Genomic DNA, 18,197 nt, shown 5'->3' with positions numbered 1-18,197 from the left:
AAGGAGGCGCCGGGGCTCAAGCAATTTTTTTACATTCATAACTGATGCGGCAAACCCAGAGGTGCTGGGGCTCTGAACTGCCAAGCCTGGAGGTGCTGGGGCTCAGCCTTGGCACAAATTAACCACTGGCCTCAGTTGTATAATTTTTTTCAGTTGTATACTGTTTGCTTGCTTGGATATAACCTATAATCAGCAGAACTGCATCAGTTAAAAAGAGAGTAGGATTAAGGAAGAATACTGATGATATGCTAAACCTTTAAAACAAATTGCATCATAGCTGACTGGAAGCATTCCTGGGTTACATTCCAGTGGTTAAATCTATAGAATGTCTTCATCACTATTTGTATGGGAGGAGGGTTATGGTCAGGATGGAGCATGCTTCCCTGCAATAGCTTTTTAGATTCAGGAACCTGAGGGACAGCTTGCTTGGTAGTTGGAGAACTTCAGTGCTATGATTTCACAAACACACACAGGCCTGGCCATAAGCATGTTAATGCTGATGTCTTGTCCAGCTGACCTTCTTGGGAGGCTAATTGCAAACACTGCCCCAAGCAGAAGAGCAAGGAGTTAGTTGCTCAGGAGGATGGGTGTGCTGCTCTACCTCTGATTTGAAGAAGTGTCCATGTTCCTGGCTCATCTGCTAGAACAATGGGGATGGCTACCCCAGAATGGATCCCAGACCAACTAAAATCTTCCCAAAGAGATGAGCCTGTTATCAAGATAGTCTGTGATTGGAAAAATCAACTGGAAAGTTAACTGGACTGTAGTGTCAACCAGACGTGCAAAACCCATGGGAAAAAACTCAGAAATTGGGCTTGTTTTTGGCTTAATTGGCTTGTGATTTGCTTTTTGGCTTGTTGCTTGTTTTGTAGCTCGTTGCTTGTTGCTTTTTTTTTTTTTTTGATCGGCTCCTGACAAGCAGGGGTAAGTGAAGGGGGTGGGAAAGAGTGAGGGGTGCACAGCAGGCCCATCACAGTCCCAGACTGCACGTGTGGGGATCTAGTCACATAGAGGGTTGGGGTTCTTGGGGATTGGCTTGTTTTGGCCTTGTTTTGAAATAGGATTCGCTTGATTTTTGGCTTATTGTGAAAGTCAGGATGCTTATTTACCATGTGAAAGTTGGCAATTGTGATGTCAATTCATAATATCACAGTAAAACTTTTCTGGACACAGTAGGAAAGCTTGGAATTTAAAGACGAAATACTGTATAGGAGATGACATAGGTGCTGGAACTAGGGAGGCTGGGTTGCTCCCGCACCCCCTGGCTTGAAGTGGTTTCCATCATATACAGGGTTTACAGTTTGGTTCTATGGCTTTCATTACCCCTGGGAGATGAGATAAACCAGTGGGTGATGGATACAAGTACCAGCGAATTGCACCAGATACATTAGAAAAGGTGGTTCTGTAGTTGTGTCATGATTTTAAAACTGCTGGACATTTGGGGATTGCAGAAACCTTAGCTAAGCTAAGGGAGAATTTCTGCTGGGTTGAATGCAGGCTGGATTTATAAAATTGGTGCAGGAAATACAATGCTTGCATTATAAAGAAGGGCCCCCTAAAACTGGGAGAGCTGCTTTGCAGCAGTATCTTGTGGGGTATCTGGTAATCAGTAGTGGCTGGTAGCTATGGACTGCTTCACAGAATGGCCTGAGGCTTATCCAATAAGAAATCAAGAAGTTGTAACAGTATTAGGGGTCCTAGTGAATGAATTTTTCACCAGATTTGGAGTCCTGAGTGAGTTACACGCAGATCAAGGGAGAACCTTTGAATCCAGTGTTTAAACAGATTTGTAAGATTCTAAGGATTCGCAAAATTCTTACCACCACAGCACACCCAGGATCTAATGGGATGGTGGAAAGATGGAATAGGACTCTGGGGGGGTTTTAGCTGGCTACTTTTGTAGAACAGTACCAAACAGAGTGGAACTAGCAAAAATCCCATTCCTTTTGATAGTTTATAGGATAGCAGTCATTCAGAGTACACAGTGTACCCTAAGATTTCTCATGTTTGGGCATAAGCTAAGGACGGCAGAAAAATTCTTGTATGGAGTTCCTGAAGAGGAACAAATGGATTCGAACCATTTGGACCATGTAAAAACCCTACAATCCAAAACTGAAAAAGTTCAAACCTTTGCTAGGGAAAAGTTGATAGTCTCTGATAAGATAAAACGTTTGTATTATATAAGTTCATATGGGGAAACTTTTAAAAAGAGGGGACGTGGTCTGGGTACACAATCCTAGAAGAAAGTAGGGTAGGAGCCCTAAATTGGATAAACCTTGGGAGGCACCGTGTACGATACTAACCCAAATAAATAAAGTGGTGTACAGGGTCCAGTTGGGTCCCAGGACTGAACACAGTTACCTATAAGGACCATTTGAGAAGATATCAGGGGAACAAAATTTCAGCTTGGCTGCTTCCTGAATCTGAGGTTGTAGCTGTGGAAGGTAAGGCTGGAAAAGTTGTTACGGAGGTGAATGCCCCATCAAAACAAAATGTGCAGGGTCACTCGCAGCTTACAAATTCCACAAAAACAATAGATGTTCCTCAGGGGCTGATTGAAAAGAAACCCGGGAAGAGAAAAACCCCAAAGAGATTTGGGTGGGAATAAAATTCTTTTGGGGCTGATGTGAAAACATCTTGATAGACAACACTGTACATATGTAAATAGTCAACCTTGTATAATTTTTTATTTCTTTCTTTTCTTTCTGTTTGGGATGGGTTATTGGATATTGCCATTTTAGGCTTCATTGGGACGATAACCAAAGCTGAGTTGGGGGTGGGGGTGTTCCAAGCTGGGGAAGTCTTGTTATGGGTTGAGTTAAAACCTCCTTGAGATTGATAGGTGTGAACTTGCCCTTCGATTAACATAATTGTAAACACAAGCCCCCACCTAAGAAAAAGAAGTGTGTGAACCCGCGCAAGTGCTTTTTTCGGTAAGTGTGGGGGAGGAGGTAGGAAGGCAGAGCACAGAGAAATCAGAACAGAGCGTGAGGTACTTGAACAGTGGTTCTCAAACTTTTGTACTGGTGACCACTTTCACATAGCAAGCCTCTGAGTGCAACCCCCCTTCCCTTGTAAATTAAAAAACACTTTTTTATATATTTAACACCATTATAAATGCTGGAGGCAAAGCGGGGTTTGGGGTGGAGGCTGACAGCTCACGACCCCCCACGTAATAACCTTGCGACCCCCAGATGGGTCCCAACCCCCAGTTTGAGAACCTCTGTACTAGAACCTGGTGACCACAGTGTGGCCCTGGAAGAAACTAGAAAGAGATCCCTTGGGTCTGTTGGCTACAGAGGCTTGGAGCTGTAACCGAAGAAACTGCTCCTTTTGTTCTTGATTCTGAGTTTGGAGAATTAGGACTTTGTACATTCTTTGTAAATAAACAAGATTGCATCAAAGAAAATACCAGATACCATCAATTTGTACTTGCAACTGCAACATCCCCAGGCCCTGCACTTTGACTAGCCTCTTGGGTCAAAAAGGGATAACAATGTAATCCTGGAAGAAAGCTAAACCTATTGAGCAGGAATCTACCTCTTAGTGTGGACCACAATGCAGGACTGAAGTCTGAGAATTCTGCCTGAGTAAAAACTGCATGATTTTTACCAATTCCCAATACTATTTAATGAATAATGATTTGCTCTAGAACAGAGAACTAAATTTATTCAAATATGCACAAATATAGTAGAATGAACTATGCCTACATAGATGCATTTTTCAAAGGAGAGTCTTAATTTTATTGCAGAGTAATTTCTTTGTGCTTGTAAAGCATCTGAGTAGGATTCCACAAGGGCTGAGCGGTCCAGTGTAGCGACTCTTAATGCACAATTGGGGCCCAAATTATATCTAAAATATTGTAAATTATAAATTCAAGTTGCTCTAGATTTTAAGTAGATCTAAAAGTTGAAGCTACTGAGTCAGCTAAAGCGTACTTATTTAATTCTAATTAAATGGTACATTTAACGGTTGTACTTTTGTTTTTAGAAATGATTGAACCAAGGTTAAAAAGTGGAATTCTATCAAAGGCTAAAATCTCCAAGGGAAGAGAAACACTTCGATTGAGATTCAAAGGTCCTGCCACTGTGGAGGAAGTGGTATGTTTCTACTGGGGTAGTAATGAGAGCATTTGAAACTTTTAGCATCTGTTAAATTTATGTAAAACATCAGATTTATCCTTCAGCAAAGTTTATGTGGCAAAATGGGATTTTCTTGAAAAATTCCAGCACAGCAAAATCTCAGTGTTTCTTACTTTGTTAAATGTCACTAAAAGTTTGTTTAAAGCTACATTCAGTACTGATGTCAGAAATAAAAATAGTGGGTAATGGAACAAGGTGGCTCATTAGGAAATGTGGAATATTTATAGAAATAAATTTAAAACCATATTTCTTGTGGCATACTTATCAATGCTGTGAACTCTCGTGGTTCTATTACAGGTCTCACAATATTTATTTCTCCCTTCCTCCCCCACCGCCCTTTTAAAGCCCCAGTTCCTAGAGCCATACGATTATGTGAGAATTTCAACTTGCATTTTAACAAAACAGTTTCTAAACCTGATGGCTATGGAGAAAACCTAGAAAATATGAACCCCGAACAGCTCAAAGCCCGTAAGGCAAACAAAAAGTTTCCAAAATGTATTCCTTTTAATAAACATTATTTTTTAAGATAATCGTGATTTTTTTTAGAGAGTCTAACTCATGATTTTTGAATGCTTGGAGTCTGCAATACAGATACTTATGTATACTGTGCAAATATCTGACCCTTTAAATCATTCAGAGATTAGATTGTTCTGTGTTTGTTCAGCACCTAGCACAATGAATAGGTCCATGAATAGGACTCCTCTGTGCTAAAGGTGGTAGTAATAATAATAATAAGTTTCAGTAATAAATTTATCAGCATCCTTTATCTGGAGTTTATAGGAATATTAAATTATCTTTGACCAAGGAAACATCTTTCCGCATTACCCTTCGTCGCTTTCAGTTATTATATCTCATTACTGATAACTCGAAACATGAAAGATGACTGAATCTTTTGGCATTTGTCAGGGAAGTGAAAGGCATGTCACATCTGTTTTCCAGCCATATAGTAAGCTATCAATGGCATATCTTAGCCAAAAAGTAGGTAAGTGTCACAGGGCTGGCCCTTTAAGAGGTGTCAGATGCCCTGCCTGCCTGCAACAGGCTCTGCTGAAGGGAAGGAGCCAGCCCAGCTTTGCCTGGGGCTAGCTAACTGCCTAAGTAGCTGACTTCCCTTAAAGGGCTAGCTCTGTGACAGTGAATCACATGCTTCTCACTTCATTGATGTGCATGCCCAAAATGCTGAATCCACCTGTCAGATGGAGGGATTTGAAATGTATATCTTCTGTTCTACTCATGCAGAGTCACCGGGAAGTCAGATGTTTCTCACTAACTGTATTGTATTGTATTACTATTTCACCCTTGACTTATTTGGGTTGGGGGTCGAGGGTAAATCTTAACCAAAACCCAAAACATTAAGATAGAAGATTTGCTTGCAATTTATTCATAATAAAAAGGGAATAAATCAGATCCTAAATGCAAAATCTGGATTAATTTGGGTATCTTGTAATTTTTGAAATTTGTAACCAAGATGTAGCATTTTAAACTCTTAAGTGTTTTGTTTCAATAAAGCACTCTGAAATTGAAGAAAAAGCAATAAAAAAAGTAGATGACCTTCTTGAAACATACATGGGAATAAGAGATACTGAGCTAGGTGAGTATTTAATTAATGTATTTAGAACTGCTATTTGATTAAATTATATTCCTCTGCTTTGTTGTTGTAATTAATCCCTATCAAATCCTTCCTCTTCTATGCAATATGTATATGTAGTTGTGTGGATTATTGGATAGTGTGTATTATTGCTCTGGTTTATACCACGAAGATATCTCCTTCAGTGGTCAAACAGAAGTATCAAGGGCCAGTGGTAAAAACGAGGCAGCAAAAACAGAATTTTATCTTAGTTACACTATTACACAACACTAAGCACCTAAGATTCCTTAGCAGTGGAAAGATTATCAGCTGTCGCAAATCTTTTCAATCAATATGTAATTTCATTTTCATACACTACTATAAATGTGATTAGTTGCCCATGGAAATGAAATATGAGGAAAGGATTCATTCAGAGAATGCCAGTAACTGTTCAACTAGGAATTTCGCTCATTACTTATCCCAGATTAGCCAAAAATACAAATCACCACAAGTGTGATAGTTATTCAACAGACAAATGATTAAAAGCTTTATCATTGACCCCTGCCCCCATTCTGTTCCGTTCTCCAGGGGCTTTTGATGTCAGATAATATTGCTATTCAATCTCCATTAAACTGACATCTTTCATAGTGTGATTGTGTTTAGAATACAATGCTCCTAATTTTAATTCAGAGGTTTAAAAAAGAAATGAGAAAGTAGCATCCATTATAACACATAATGGAGTCAAATAAGATCAAGCCATAATATTTGTCCAGTTAAGGATCTTGTACAGCGTGAAGTTTTAGGAATGACTAAGTGCACATAAATACCTAAATAGGTACAATGCTTTAAACTCAGTGGCAATGCAATTTGGCAGGTAGTGTTAGGGGAACATTTTCAAAGACACAAAGGGCCATTAGACTCCCAATTGCTTTCAGTGGCAATTATGCATGTAACTCATCTGTGCCTTTAAAAATCTGTCCCATATACCATTTTACTAGAGTTCCATTCAGGTCTATGCAGAATGTGTCCCCGAGTTTGGAAATGAATTGTTCTTAACAATTTTAAGGGTACAATGGAAACTGAGCCAATAGACTCTGCTTCTTATTTAAAAATGAATGAGCCAGTGAAGGCCTCCACAAACGATTCTAACACTGGTGTGTGGTGTCTGGTGAGTGAATGGAAACTGTTCTTTGATTGGTGGGGCAAGAGAGACTCCTCCCTGAATGATGACAGTGAAGGCCACTTATAGAATTGCTCCTCTAAAGCTGAGGTCTCAGACACATGGGGCTACCTGGGACTCTTTCTTCTATCCTGGTGATGGTTTGATCATGGAAGACTGCTCCTACTACCAAATCGGACAGAAGAGGATGGGAAGCTTATGTCAATAGAACCCAATCCCAGAAGAGCTCTTCTGCTATTGATGGAAAGTTCATGACAAAGATGACTTCCTTTCCAACTTGGGATCTCTTCTCCAGTGCTTACGGAAAATCACCCTGTCCTTCCATGTTGCTTATCTATTAGTATGTCTCAGGATGCTGTATTTGGTCCCTTCTTCTGCTCCTTTAGTACCCTCTCTAGCACTTTAGGCAACCTCATCAGTCCTCTCTGCCTCTATTCAGATTATTCCTAAATCTACTTTTCAACCCTTTACCTCCACCCCTCTCTCCAGTCTCATATCTCTAAACATCTCTGACATGTCTATTGGGATGTCTTACCACTATCTCAACTCTGCCCAAAACTTCCATCCAATTCTTCTTATCCGTCCACCACCTCTATTCTTCATCGCAATTGACAGTTCTACTCTTCTTACTTTCTCTGAGGCTTTCAACCCTGATGTCATAGAATCACAGAAATGTGGAAGGAACCTCAAGAAGTCATCTAGTCCATCCCAGCCACGCTGAAGCAGAATTAAGTACAACCTAGACTGACCCTGATAAGTATTTTTTTAACCTGTTCTTAAAAATCTCTAATGGGATTTCACAACTTCTGTAGGTAACCTGTATCAGTACTTAACTATCCTTATTAATAGAAAGTTTTTCTTATATCTAACGTAAATCTTCCTTACTGCAAACTAAACTGATTACTTCTTGTCCTACCTTCAGTGGACATGGAGAACAATTGATCTTTATAACAACCTTTTACATATTTGAAGACTGTTATCATGTTCCCCCTCAGCCTTCTCTTCTCGAGACTGAACTTCCCCATTTCTTTCAACATGTCCTCATAGGACATGTTTCTAAATCTCATATAATTTTTGTTGCTGTCCCCTGGACTTTTTACAGTTTGTTCACATCTTTTTTAATATGTGGGGCCCAAAACAGTACTCCAGCTGAGGTTTCAGCGGTGCCAAGCAGAGTGTAACAATTACCTCCTGTGTGTTACATATGCCACTCCTATTAATAAATTGCAGGGTGACATTTGCCTTTTTTACAATGGCATCATGCTGTTGACTCATTCTGTTTGTGATCCACTATAACCCACAATTTTTTTCTGCAGTATTATTGCCTTGCTGATTATTCCCCATTTTGTACTTGGGCATATGATTTTTTCCCCTCCTAAGTGTAGTACTTTGTGTCTCTATCTCCTTCTCACATAATAGTATCTCATTAACATCTTATCAGCAAAATCTCTACCATCTTCAGTATCCCTGTTGCTAAAACGCTTCTCTGTACCTGGTCATCTCTCTCTTTGACTTTTGTATCTTTCTTTTCAGCCTCCCTGATTCTCACCTGCTCTCCCACCAATCTATCCAACATGACTCTGTGAAAGCTCTTTTCCTTTCCAACTGCTCTGAGTATCATCACTCTCCTTTATTGACTTCACTTGCTTCCTGTCTCTCCCCCAATTAAACGGCCTTTCCCCAAGAATCTTTGTTGTCCTCTTGTGTTTTTTGTCTTGTATATTCTATGCTGTAAGTTATTTGGAGTAGGGGGATGTCTTTTCTGAGTACTGCAAACCCAGTGTATGTTTATGATGCAATATGACTGTTAGTTAATTATGAGGGAGAATAACAGGCATTTTGTGGGAAAGAAAAGAGCAAGTGTGTCTAAAAACAGAATCTATGTGGTTTCTGTTCCTGTCTTTGGTAGGTTGTGGCCTAGTTAAAATTGGCACCTGATTAAAATGAAACAATAAAGAAACTGGTTTCTAGGGATTCTTTTAAATATTTTGGATGGTTGTGTTAGACATGTAGTCAAAACCAAGGGATTCTCACCACCTGCTAAAGGCAGTGATGCACTTGAAATATATTGTCTGGAATGTCTCATTGGTATTAGGAAAGGGAATTATTTCTCTCTTTTTTTATTAAAGGCACAGGCCAGAACCACATATTGCTTGGATATTTTTGATGTGGGCAAATCATAGTGCGCATTATTCATTGCTAAATAAAAATTGTTGATTCAGTTCAGACTTCTAAAGTCATTTTATTAAGCTGGACTTAGGCTCGTTTATGGGGTAGGACTTAGGTGGCAATGAAGCCTCCAAACAGTTAAGTGTGCAGTAAGTGTTAGCCGGTTGCTGTCTAGGAGTGAAAGTGCATAAAAAGTTGAATGAGAATGGCAGGCAGATCAGACGACTCATAGATTCATAGATACTAAGGTCAGAAGGAACCATTATGATCATCTAGTCTGACCTCCTGCACAATGCAGGCCACAGAATCTTACTCTCCCACTCCTGCGAAAAACCTCGCACCTATGTCTGAGCTATTGAAGTCCTCAAATCGTGGTTTAAAGACTTCAAGGAGCAGAGAATCCTCCAGGAAGTGACCCATGCCCCATGCTACAGAGGAAGGTGACAGACCTCCAGGGCCTCTTCCTATCTGCCCTGGAGGAAAATTCCTTCCCACCCCAAATATGGCGGTCAGCTAAACCCTGAGCATATGGGCAAGATTCACCAGCCAGATACTACAGAAAATTCTTTCCTGGGTAACTATGATCCCAACCCATCTAACATCCCATAGCACATCAGAAGTATTATATGGTGTCAAAAGTGAAACTCAAAGGAAACTTCACCTCAGATGTTAAGTGTGAATGGGACTATATCAGAAAATAAGAAAAAGTGGGTAAAACATCAGAGTAGCTATGCGTCTATATATTCTAGCAGAGGTCACTATAGTTGACTTTTCAATAGACTTCTGTTCTAACACCCCGTTTTCAATCACTTCTTATAACTTATTGAAATTCATGGTTTGGGGTGATATTTCCCAGGCTTGGCTTTTGCCTCAAGGTGGATTGTTTAGCAAAGTTTGAGGAAAAATGCCTCGGCCTTTTGAGTGTGAGGAGAATAGGGAATAAATACACTTTCCCCCTTAGAATAAAATCCTTCCAACCTTGTACTGTGCAGCTATTATAAGAAGCAGTTGGGGTAAAAAAGAGGAAAACTGACACTGTCTGTGAACCAATAAGATTTACTTAAAAAAATTATATGGAAATAGCTCTCCCTGACAAGTGCCTTTTTAATGTTTTAACGAACACTGGTCTGATTTGCTGTTGCAATTATCCATGGAAAATTGGACTCTGTAAAGATCAGTACATACTTCATGGAGTTTTCTCACTAGGCCATAAAGGACTTATTGAAAGGAAACCATATACTGTGAATGCACACATGGCTAAATTAGTCTCACAGTGAAAAATGAAATGAAAGTACTCAGTGTATGAGGAGTCCTTGTTTTATTTACTGCTAAGGTGTGCAGGGAATGAGGCAGGACTCAGCCTCACACATGCAAGAACCTTAGTGGGACTTGAGAAAATCAAGAAGGATTTGGTTCTACATCTTGCACTACCATTTAACATACCGTAGTAAGGTAATTCCGCTCTACAGACACTATAGGTCAGCCTCAAGCTATTGTGAAAGTAACACACCTACTACTAAAGTTATGATAATTCCTCTCAGAAATTTCAGATTTCATAATATCACATGTATCTGAGCAGAAGAAGTTGCTTTAATGAGAATAATATATATAATGTACCACGGGGGCACTGACATTATGATTACCATTGAGGAAGCACTTTTATTACAAGGTCTTGTTCTGAAAAATCTCACTGACTGGGCTGAAATTTCTCATGGGTGTTTCAGCTCTATGGTCACTTTTTAAAAAAAAATTAGTTAAACCTCTAATTAGATATTTTTGAGATGCTATTTCTGCTCTTTGAATAACTCATTTTTTAAAATTTCACTTAGCAGCAACGTTTTGGTTTATACCCTCCTCCACATGGAACCGTTTAGTTTAAACAGGGTTAATAACTTCTGGGAGTCAGGGGGGAATCTCAATGAGCGCTGTGAAAATCTCAGGAATTTCAGTTCGCCAGGACGTTTGACTGCACATTCAAACTCAAAGTAAAATTCAGTCAAAACTACTGATTCAATTATTTTCACCCAGAGCGATCCAAGTTTACTCATAACTTGTCACATCTTCACATAAGTCAGCTCTGGTTTGCCAAAAGTTCATGAACATCAGTGAACTTGGGAGGAGTTTCATGTTAAGAAAACTTGAAACCAGGAGACGCTCACATGGTTTTGATCAGACAGATTTACAGGCTCCAGACCTAACTCACAGGTAGAGATCCTCTGCTAGTGGTTTTATGCTTCTGTTACCTTGGTCAGGCACTGTTGCATATGTTGTTTTACATCCCTCTAAGTGGAAAGTTTATAGGGGTTTTCGAATCCTTCCAAATGTGACAATAGTATTTTCTCTGTGGTGCTTGGGAAAACAGTGACTTGAGTATTGGATGGATCACAAAGTTTCAGTTAATATCAGCTCGCAATTTAAGAAAAAGACATGAGCCAATAAAAGCAGAAGTGTTTTTGAATTGATTTGATTCTAGGCTGTAATATTCTCCATTGTTGTGAATATGCCCTGAGGCTGTGACATCTAAACAAATATCTCAGTGAGCAAGCTGTATTCAAAGGCCCAGTTCTTGGTTGTGCTGAGACTGCTTTGCATAGCTTTGCAAGCACCCAGCATCCCTAATATTATCTCAGCCATCCACTGAAGGATTCTTCCTGACTAAGGGGTCCTTGTCTGCATAGAGCTGCTCTTGTGGCTTCTGTGCTGACACCCCTTCATTATCCTTGCAGCTGGTGCAGGCAGCATGGCCAAGGCATCCCTGGGCCTTGGCAATCTCCAACTGCTGTAACAGGCCCCTGGGGATATTGGTAGCAGGCATAAAGTTAGAGCAGCCTTCTCTAATTGATCCTGGGTTCTAGACCAGTGCCCCGATGGTCCAGGGTTGGGAGGGTACAAAGGACACCCCTGTGTTTCCCCCCATCCTGAACGCCACCGATTACTCCTTGGCAGAAGCTGAAGATTGAGCCCAACATAATTAACATAAGTGTATCCGTTTCCAATCTGAAACCTGTATCTCGATCACATTTTCTCATACTCTGCTGTTTTGTGAAAGTAAATGCTGGCTCACATCCGCATACAGGGTTAATGTTGCTCTATTAGCAGAGCTTCAGCAGTCAGCTCTGTGCCCCAACAACCTTGTGTACTAGATGTGCTAGTTGTCTTAGATTACAACACAGTGGCTTTAAAGGGATGCATCATCCTATCCTTCTTCTAAGGCTTTACAAATACACTAGGGCCTAATGCACATTTTTCTATAGTTTTGTTCTCATATCTGCCTTAATAGCACTATTGCTGTTTCAGTACAGCAAATCTTCCTAACTGATCTTGCCACAGCGTAATTTCCAAGGCTGTTTGTGTTCCTTTACTCTGAAACGATGTTAAAGAGACCTGCTTTTCAAAATTCCTAACGACAAATCAGATATTTTTTCCCCTCGCTGGATCTTCATTTGCACCTGAAATCTCTCCATGTTTAGTATCTTTTTACTAACTTTTTGTAAACTGATTAAGTTTATCCTATACATTCTTGAGGGTTTTTTCCCAAGCACCTTGTAGCTATTTTGAAAGTGTTAATTCTGCTTTGTGTGGGAGAAGCCCTCTGGCATCTTCTCTTTGCCTTGCAATTTTCTTATAATCAATTTTTGTGTATTCATCTTTCAAATGAGAATATTTCAGATAATGCTGATAATTTCAGATAATGCAGAGAGCTTTTTCTTTTCATCTGTAGATCTCAAAGCACTTTACAGACAAGGTAAGTATCATTATCCCCATTTTATGTATGGGGAAACTGAGGTACAGATAGGTGACATGACTTACCCAACATCACCCAGAAGGCTGTTGGCCCAGTAGGGAAAGAACTTAGGTTTCTTGAGCCCCAGTCTATTCACTGGGCCATACTACATCTCTGTTTCCTTCTGTATCCATTGCTTGGCCAGCCTGGAGTGCTCTGCCCTCTGTTTTTTGCCTTTTATATAGCAGAGAGATTTACTTTTTCCTGTCCAGGGTTTGAATTCTTTCATCCTAGAAAAGATGTAGTGTTTTCAGTGTTTTTTCTTGTCGTATTTACAATGTTCCTTTTCAAATGCTGGGCAAGCTGAATATGCTCCTGATTAGGGTGACCAGATAGCAAGTGTGAAAAATCGGGACGGGGGTGGGGGGTAATAGGTGTCTATATAAGAAAAAGCCCCAAAAATCAGGATATCTGGTCACCCTACTCCTGATTGGGGTCTGATTCACCCTGACTTCTGCAAGTGTTTGGAAACCAGTCTGCATGCCTTTTGTGTACAGGTTGTATGTTGCTCTCCATGCTCAGGTCCTGTGAATTCTCCACTTCCACAGATCATCCAGTGTCCAACAGTGTGGTTATTTTAACCTCTGGCTTGCTAAAAGCTGTTCTGTGAAGCCCAGTTGATTAAATGTGTTGCACTTTTGCATCTTGATCTCACAATTAAAATAACTGAATTTATGATAAGTAGTTGGTGTCACAATCTGGCATAAAAATTCTGACATCCTGGAATAGACATTATGTTATGAAGGGTTGTGTCACGTTTTTCTGGTTCTTTAGCCCCAGACCTGGATTTACTTTCACAAGACACTACAGTTAGTAGTAAGGATACTGAATCTGTGCTGAGCAAAGGAGAAATGAACCAGAACTAAACAGAACATGAACAAGATCAGGAAGAATTTGTCCCTAGGAATTCAACCACGCTGTCCCACATAGCAGAGCACTTGTGATTAAGGGGGAGATTTAGGAGCATGAATCCTGTTGACTCTCTTTTGGGACTTGTGCTCCTAAATCTTGTTAGATGCATTTTAAAATCTCCTCTAAGCAGACCTTTCTCAGTGTTTAAAATATATTATTTTGAAATGTTACAATGAGCATGTAATTTAACTATAAATTTCTTTATAGTCTTTCTATATATCTGTGTTTGTGGGCTGGTTATTTTTGTTTTTGTTTGTTTGTTTAAGCTGCAACAATGGTAGAAGCAGGAAGAGACAAGAACAATCCAGATGAATTTGCTGTTGCACTTGATGAAGCTCTTGGAGACTTCGCATTTCCTGATGAGTTTGTATTTGATGTATGGGGAGCCATGGGTGATGCTAAACAAGGACGATTTTAATGAGAAATGTACAATTTATTAATTGCTGTTTGAAGATAAAATTGTTTTTAAACAATTATGGGATCAGAATTTCAGTTTATTAATATAAACTATAGGCTGATGCTGTATATATTTGAAATATTCCCCTTTAAAACCTTTTGCAAAGTAGTATTTTCTGGGTACGAGTTTTGAAAAACCTTGTATAGCATCCAGTTATGCTGAAAACTACACATTTAAAAACAAATATTTAATCTACTTTTATGAATTAATATATGGAACAGTTCCATGGTTTCTGTTTAGTATTCCATTGATCCAGTATTTTTTTTCACATGTGCAGTATATTAAAAGTATTTTGCAGTTCTCTGAAGAGATGTTAGACATATATAATAAAGAGCTAGGGCTATTTCATCTTTTTTAAAGAGACGCTTATAAAACTTGATAATATAAAAAAGTACTCAGATGTGCTATAACTCAATAATCCTCTGTTCCCTCATGTACACTTTGCTATACATCTAACCCCTTCTTACTGCTGTGTATGAAGGAGTGCTTTTCCTTACAGAAAGTTGGGAAGAGGCTACCCTTTGTATGCGGTGAGGTTCAGAAAAAGCTTCCCCTCAACCCTGAGGCTTCATTTGAGGTCTGAGACACTTTGGATGGAAATGATTTGTTTTAATTTGGTGTGTAATATAAGATGCCTAAGTACTACTGTGGTGGGTCTATTAGAAATGAATAGGACAGATTGTAGATCAGTCTCTGTCTGCCATATTCCTGCATCAAAGTCTTCTGGACAACAAAAGAACACCCAAAAGCCAGCTGCACCTATTTATTCGCACACGTACGTAATGGCAGGGATGTGGCACTGAATGCTGTGGCATATGACGACTCATGTGCTTATTGGAGTTAAGCATGTGCGTGAGTGCTTTGCTGAATCAGGATCTTAGTTTCTCCTGTTGTTTGTGTGGCTTTCTCGTGAAACATGGGAGAGAGAGAAAAATTTAAAAATACATTAAAAACAGGAAAATGTGATTTGTAAAATCACAAAAAAAAGTGGCAGCATGGACACAAAGGCCAGGCTTAAACTTGAAACTACTTTTAACTCATTTTTTCAAATAGGTTGGATTTCAAGTTGTCAGTGTCCTTTTAGAAAATCATGTTGTACATAAGCACATTTCTTTCTCTCTTTTATATATCAGTAATAAGACCTATGATTATTAAAGGGGAAAGAACTTTTTTAAAAAATCCAATTTATCTATATTTACTCCCGTGTTTACTGTTTGTGTTCAATCCATTTCAGTTTCCTTTTTAATCAGTTTCATATTGAGGTTTTCAGTGTTGCAATGTTTGGATTTTAAACAAGGCAGAAGGATACTTTCAACTGTTTTTTCAATAGGTTTTGTTTTGTTTTCTGTTTGTTTTAAATTGTGGAAATATATTGATCTTGGAATTTATAAAAGCTTGTTTTACATAATTTAAACATGGGCCAAATGATGGGTGACAAGATCCCTTTACAACAAAGCTGAAGAAAAAAGTGGGACCTTATCTGTGCAAGTACTGTAGCTTTTCAATGTTCTTTTATATTAGAACAAGCATATAAAATAAATACTATTCCAAAAATAAAGTTTTCTAAATTTCTGTCTAGTTGTTGCTTTTTCCCCTGTGAACCATCAATAGAAAAAGTTTTTCATTATCTTCCTGTGGCTGATTGAAATGGATGTAACAAGTGCCCACACATTACATGCTAATTAAATGTTTCTAAAAATATGACACTTACAAAATGGCACCGCCTGTACTAGAACCTGAAAGGTGCCATTTGGGACCTGACTCATAACTCTTGGTTACTAAAGAGGTTGCTGAACTAATGAAAATGGTACACTTGGTGTCCACGGAAATGGACACAGCGGCTTAGACAACTAAGACAACACACTTATTGGCTACCCTTTTTTATCCTGCATTTTATAAAAATGGTATCTTGTGTTCAGTATCTCAATAACATATACGACATAGGTAGCATGGATATCTGACTTAGTAGTTCATTTCCATTTTTCATCTATACATAAATGTGACATCAAATGGAAATCAAGATGCCTTATTATCTTTCAAAACATCTAAAAAAAGGGGTAGGTAATTATTTTTCATGATTCTTTGTAATGATGGAGTTAGTAAAATAATGTGCTCTGACCAGTGAGATATACTTGCTGTGCTGTACTAAATGAGAGGATTTCTTTAATTTCCTTTGAGAATAAGTGCATCAGAGCAATAAGTCTCAGTTCTTTTCAGAGGATGGACAATATAAGAATGTTCTAAGTTCATTTATACAGATACTGAATTGAGTGGAACGTGGGGCATCTACTCGGGGTAGGGGCCTGAAGCGTGTTTGCATGCATGTGTGTTGAAGTGGCACTTGCTGGTAATCTGCAGAGAGCTGCCAGGTTACATATTGCAGGGTCCTCCTCCTCCTCGCTTTCCAGCTTTTTATTGCATCGAAAATGGTGTAAAATGCATATTTCTTCATATAAACAATTGTTTGAGTTGCTATGATTGGATGTTAAATGGAACATGAGTTGTCCATAATATCTCTCCTTTAAGATGTGGTTCACATTATGGAACAAAGTGAGAACCCCTGATTTAACTGTGAGCAAGCCAAGGGTAATTTAAGTTCAAAATATGAAAAGCTAGAATTGCTCAAGATAGTTAAGGTCCAGGCAGACTGCGAAGAGCTACAAAAGGATCTCTCAAAACTGGGTGACTGGGCAACAAAATGTCAGATGAAATTCAATGTTGATAAATACAAAGTAATACACATTGGCATAGACACTGACTCCATGGGTGCTCTGGGGCTGGAGCACCCACAGGGAAAAATTAGTGGGTGCTCTGCACCCACCGGCAGCCAAGCTCCCCTCCCCACCCCCCCGCCTCACCTCTGCCTCCTCCCCCTCATGGGCCGCGTCCCCGCTCCTCTGCTACCTCCCAGGGCTTGCGGCCGCCAAACAGCTGTTTGGAGGCATAGCAAGCTTCTGGAGGGAAGTGAGAGGAGCGGGAATGTATCACGCTCAGGGGAGGAGGCGGGGCCAGGGCAGGGAGGGGGTGGAGTTGGGGCGGGGACTTTGGGGAAAGGGTTGGAATGGGGGCGGGGTGGGGCTGGAGTCAGAGGCGGGTTGAGCACCCACCGGTGCAAGCAGAAGTCGGCACCTATGCACATTGGAAAACATAATCCCATACAAAATGATGGGGTCTAAATTGGCCGTTACCACTCAAGAAAGAGATCTTGGAGTCACTGTGGACAGTTCTCTGAAAACCTCCACTCAATGTACAGCGGCAGTCAAAAAAGCAAACGGAATGTTGAGAATCATTAAGAAAGGGATAGATCATAAGACTGAAAATATTATATTGCCTCTATATCAATACTGAATACTGTGTACAGATGTGGTTGCCCCATCTCAGAAAAGATATACTGGAATTGGAAAAAGTTCAGAAAAGGGCAACAAAAATGATTAGGTCAGAGGTGGGCAAACTATGGCCCCTCGGCCACATCTGGCCCGTAGGACCCTCCTGCCTGGCTCCTGAGCTCCTGGCCCGGGATGCTAGCCCCCAGCCCCTCCCCTGCTATTCCCCTCCCCCACAGCCTCAGCTCACTACGCCACCGGCACAATGCTCTGGGCGGCAGGGCTGCAAGCTCTTGTCAGGCCGCGGCTCTGCAGCTGCGCTGCCCGACCCGGTGCTCTGTGCTGTGCGGTGCTGTGGCTGGCTCCGGCTTCCTGTCCTGGTGCTCTGGGCAGCACGGCTGTAGCTCCACCAGCCACCCGTGCTCCAGGCAGTGCAGTAAGGGGGCAGGGAGCAGGGGGGTATGGATAGAGGACAGGGGAGTTTGGGGTGGTGGTCAGGGGACAGAGGTGCGGATAAGGGTCGGGGTGGTCAGAGGGCGGGGAACGGGGGTTGAATAGGGGCAAGAGTCCCAGAGAGGGCAGTCAGGAAGGAGAGGGGGGATTGGATGGGGCAGCGGGGGGCAGTCAGGGGCAGGGGTTCGGGGGGGTGGTCAGGGAGAAGGG

The 18,197-nt window shown here is 40.5% G+C and overlaps 1 protein-coding gene across 3 annotated transcripts in view; it reads left to right on the top strand.

The window, feature by feature from the left end:
• The window catches only part of GIPC2 (GIPC PDZ domain containing family member 2), a 46,335-nt gene extending 30,552 nt beyond the window's left edge, over window positions 1-15,783 (top strand). Inside the window, exons 4-7 of one of the 3 annotated variants that reach the window (XM_073357265.2) lie at window positions 3,991-4,100; window positions 5,652-5,733; window positions 12,780-12,803; window positions 14,021-15,783. In XM_073357265.2, coding sequence (XP_073213366.1) covers window positions 3,991-4,100; window positions 5,652-5,733; window positions 12,780-12,803; window positions 14,021-14,172 — 368 coding nt within the window. In that variant the 3' untranslated portion in view covers window positions 14,173-15,783. The remainder of the gene's footprint in view (window positions 1-3,990; window positions 4,101-5,651; window positions 5,734-12,779; window positions 12,804-14,020) is intronic. The other 2 variants (XM_073357266.2, XM_073357267.2) reach the window with 2 other exon arrangements.
• Window positions 15,784-18,197: the final 2,414 nt, after the last annotated feature.

The sequence above is a fragment of the Lepidochelys kempii genome, chromosome 8 (assembly GCF_965140285.1).
Source record: "Lepidochelys kempii isolate rLepKem1 chromosome 8, rLepKem1.hap1, whole genome shotgun sequence".
NCBI lineage: Eukaryota > Metazoa > Chordata > Testudines > Cheloniidae > Lepidochelys > Lepidochelys kempii.
The sequence above is the reverse complement of the archived record's forward strand: the minus strand, read 5'-3'. Positions and strand labels throughout refer to the sequence as shown.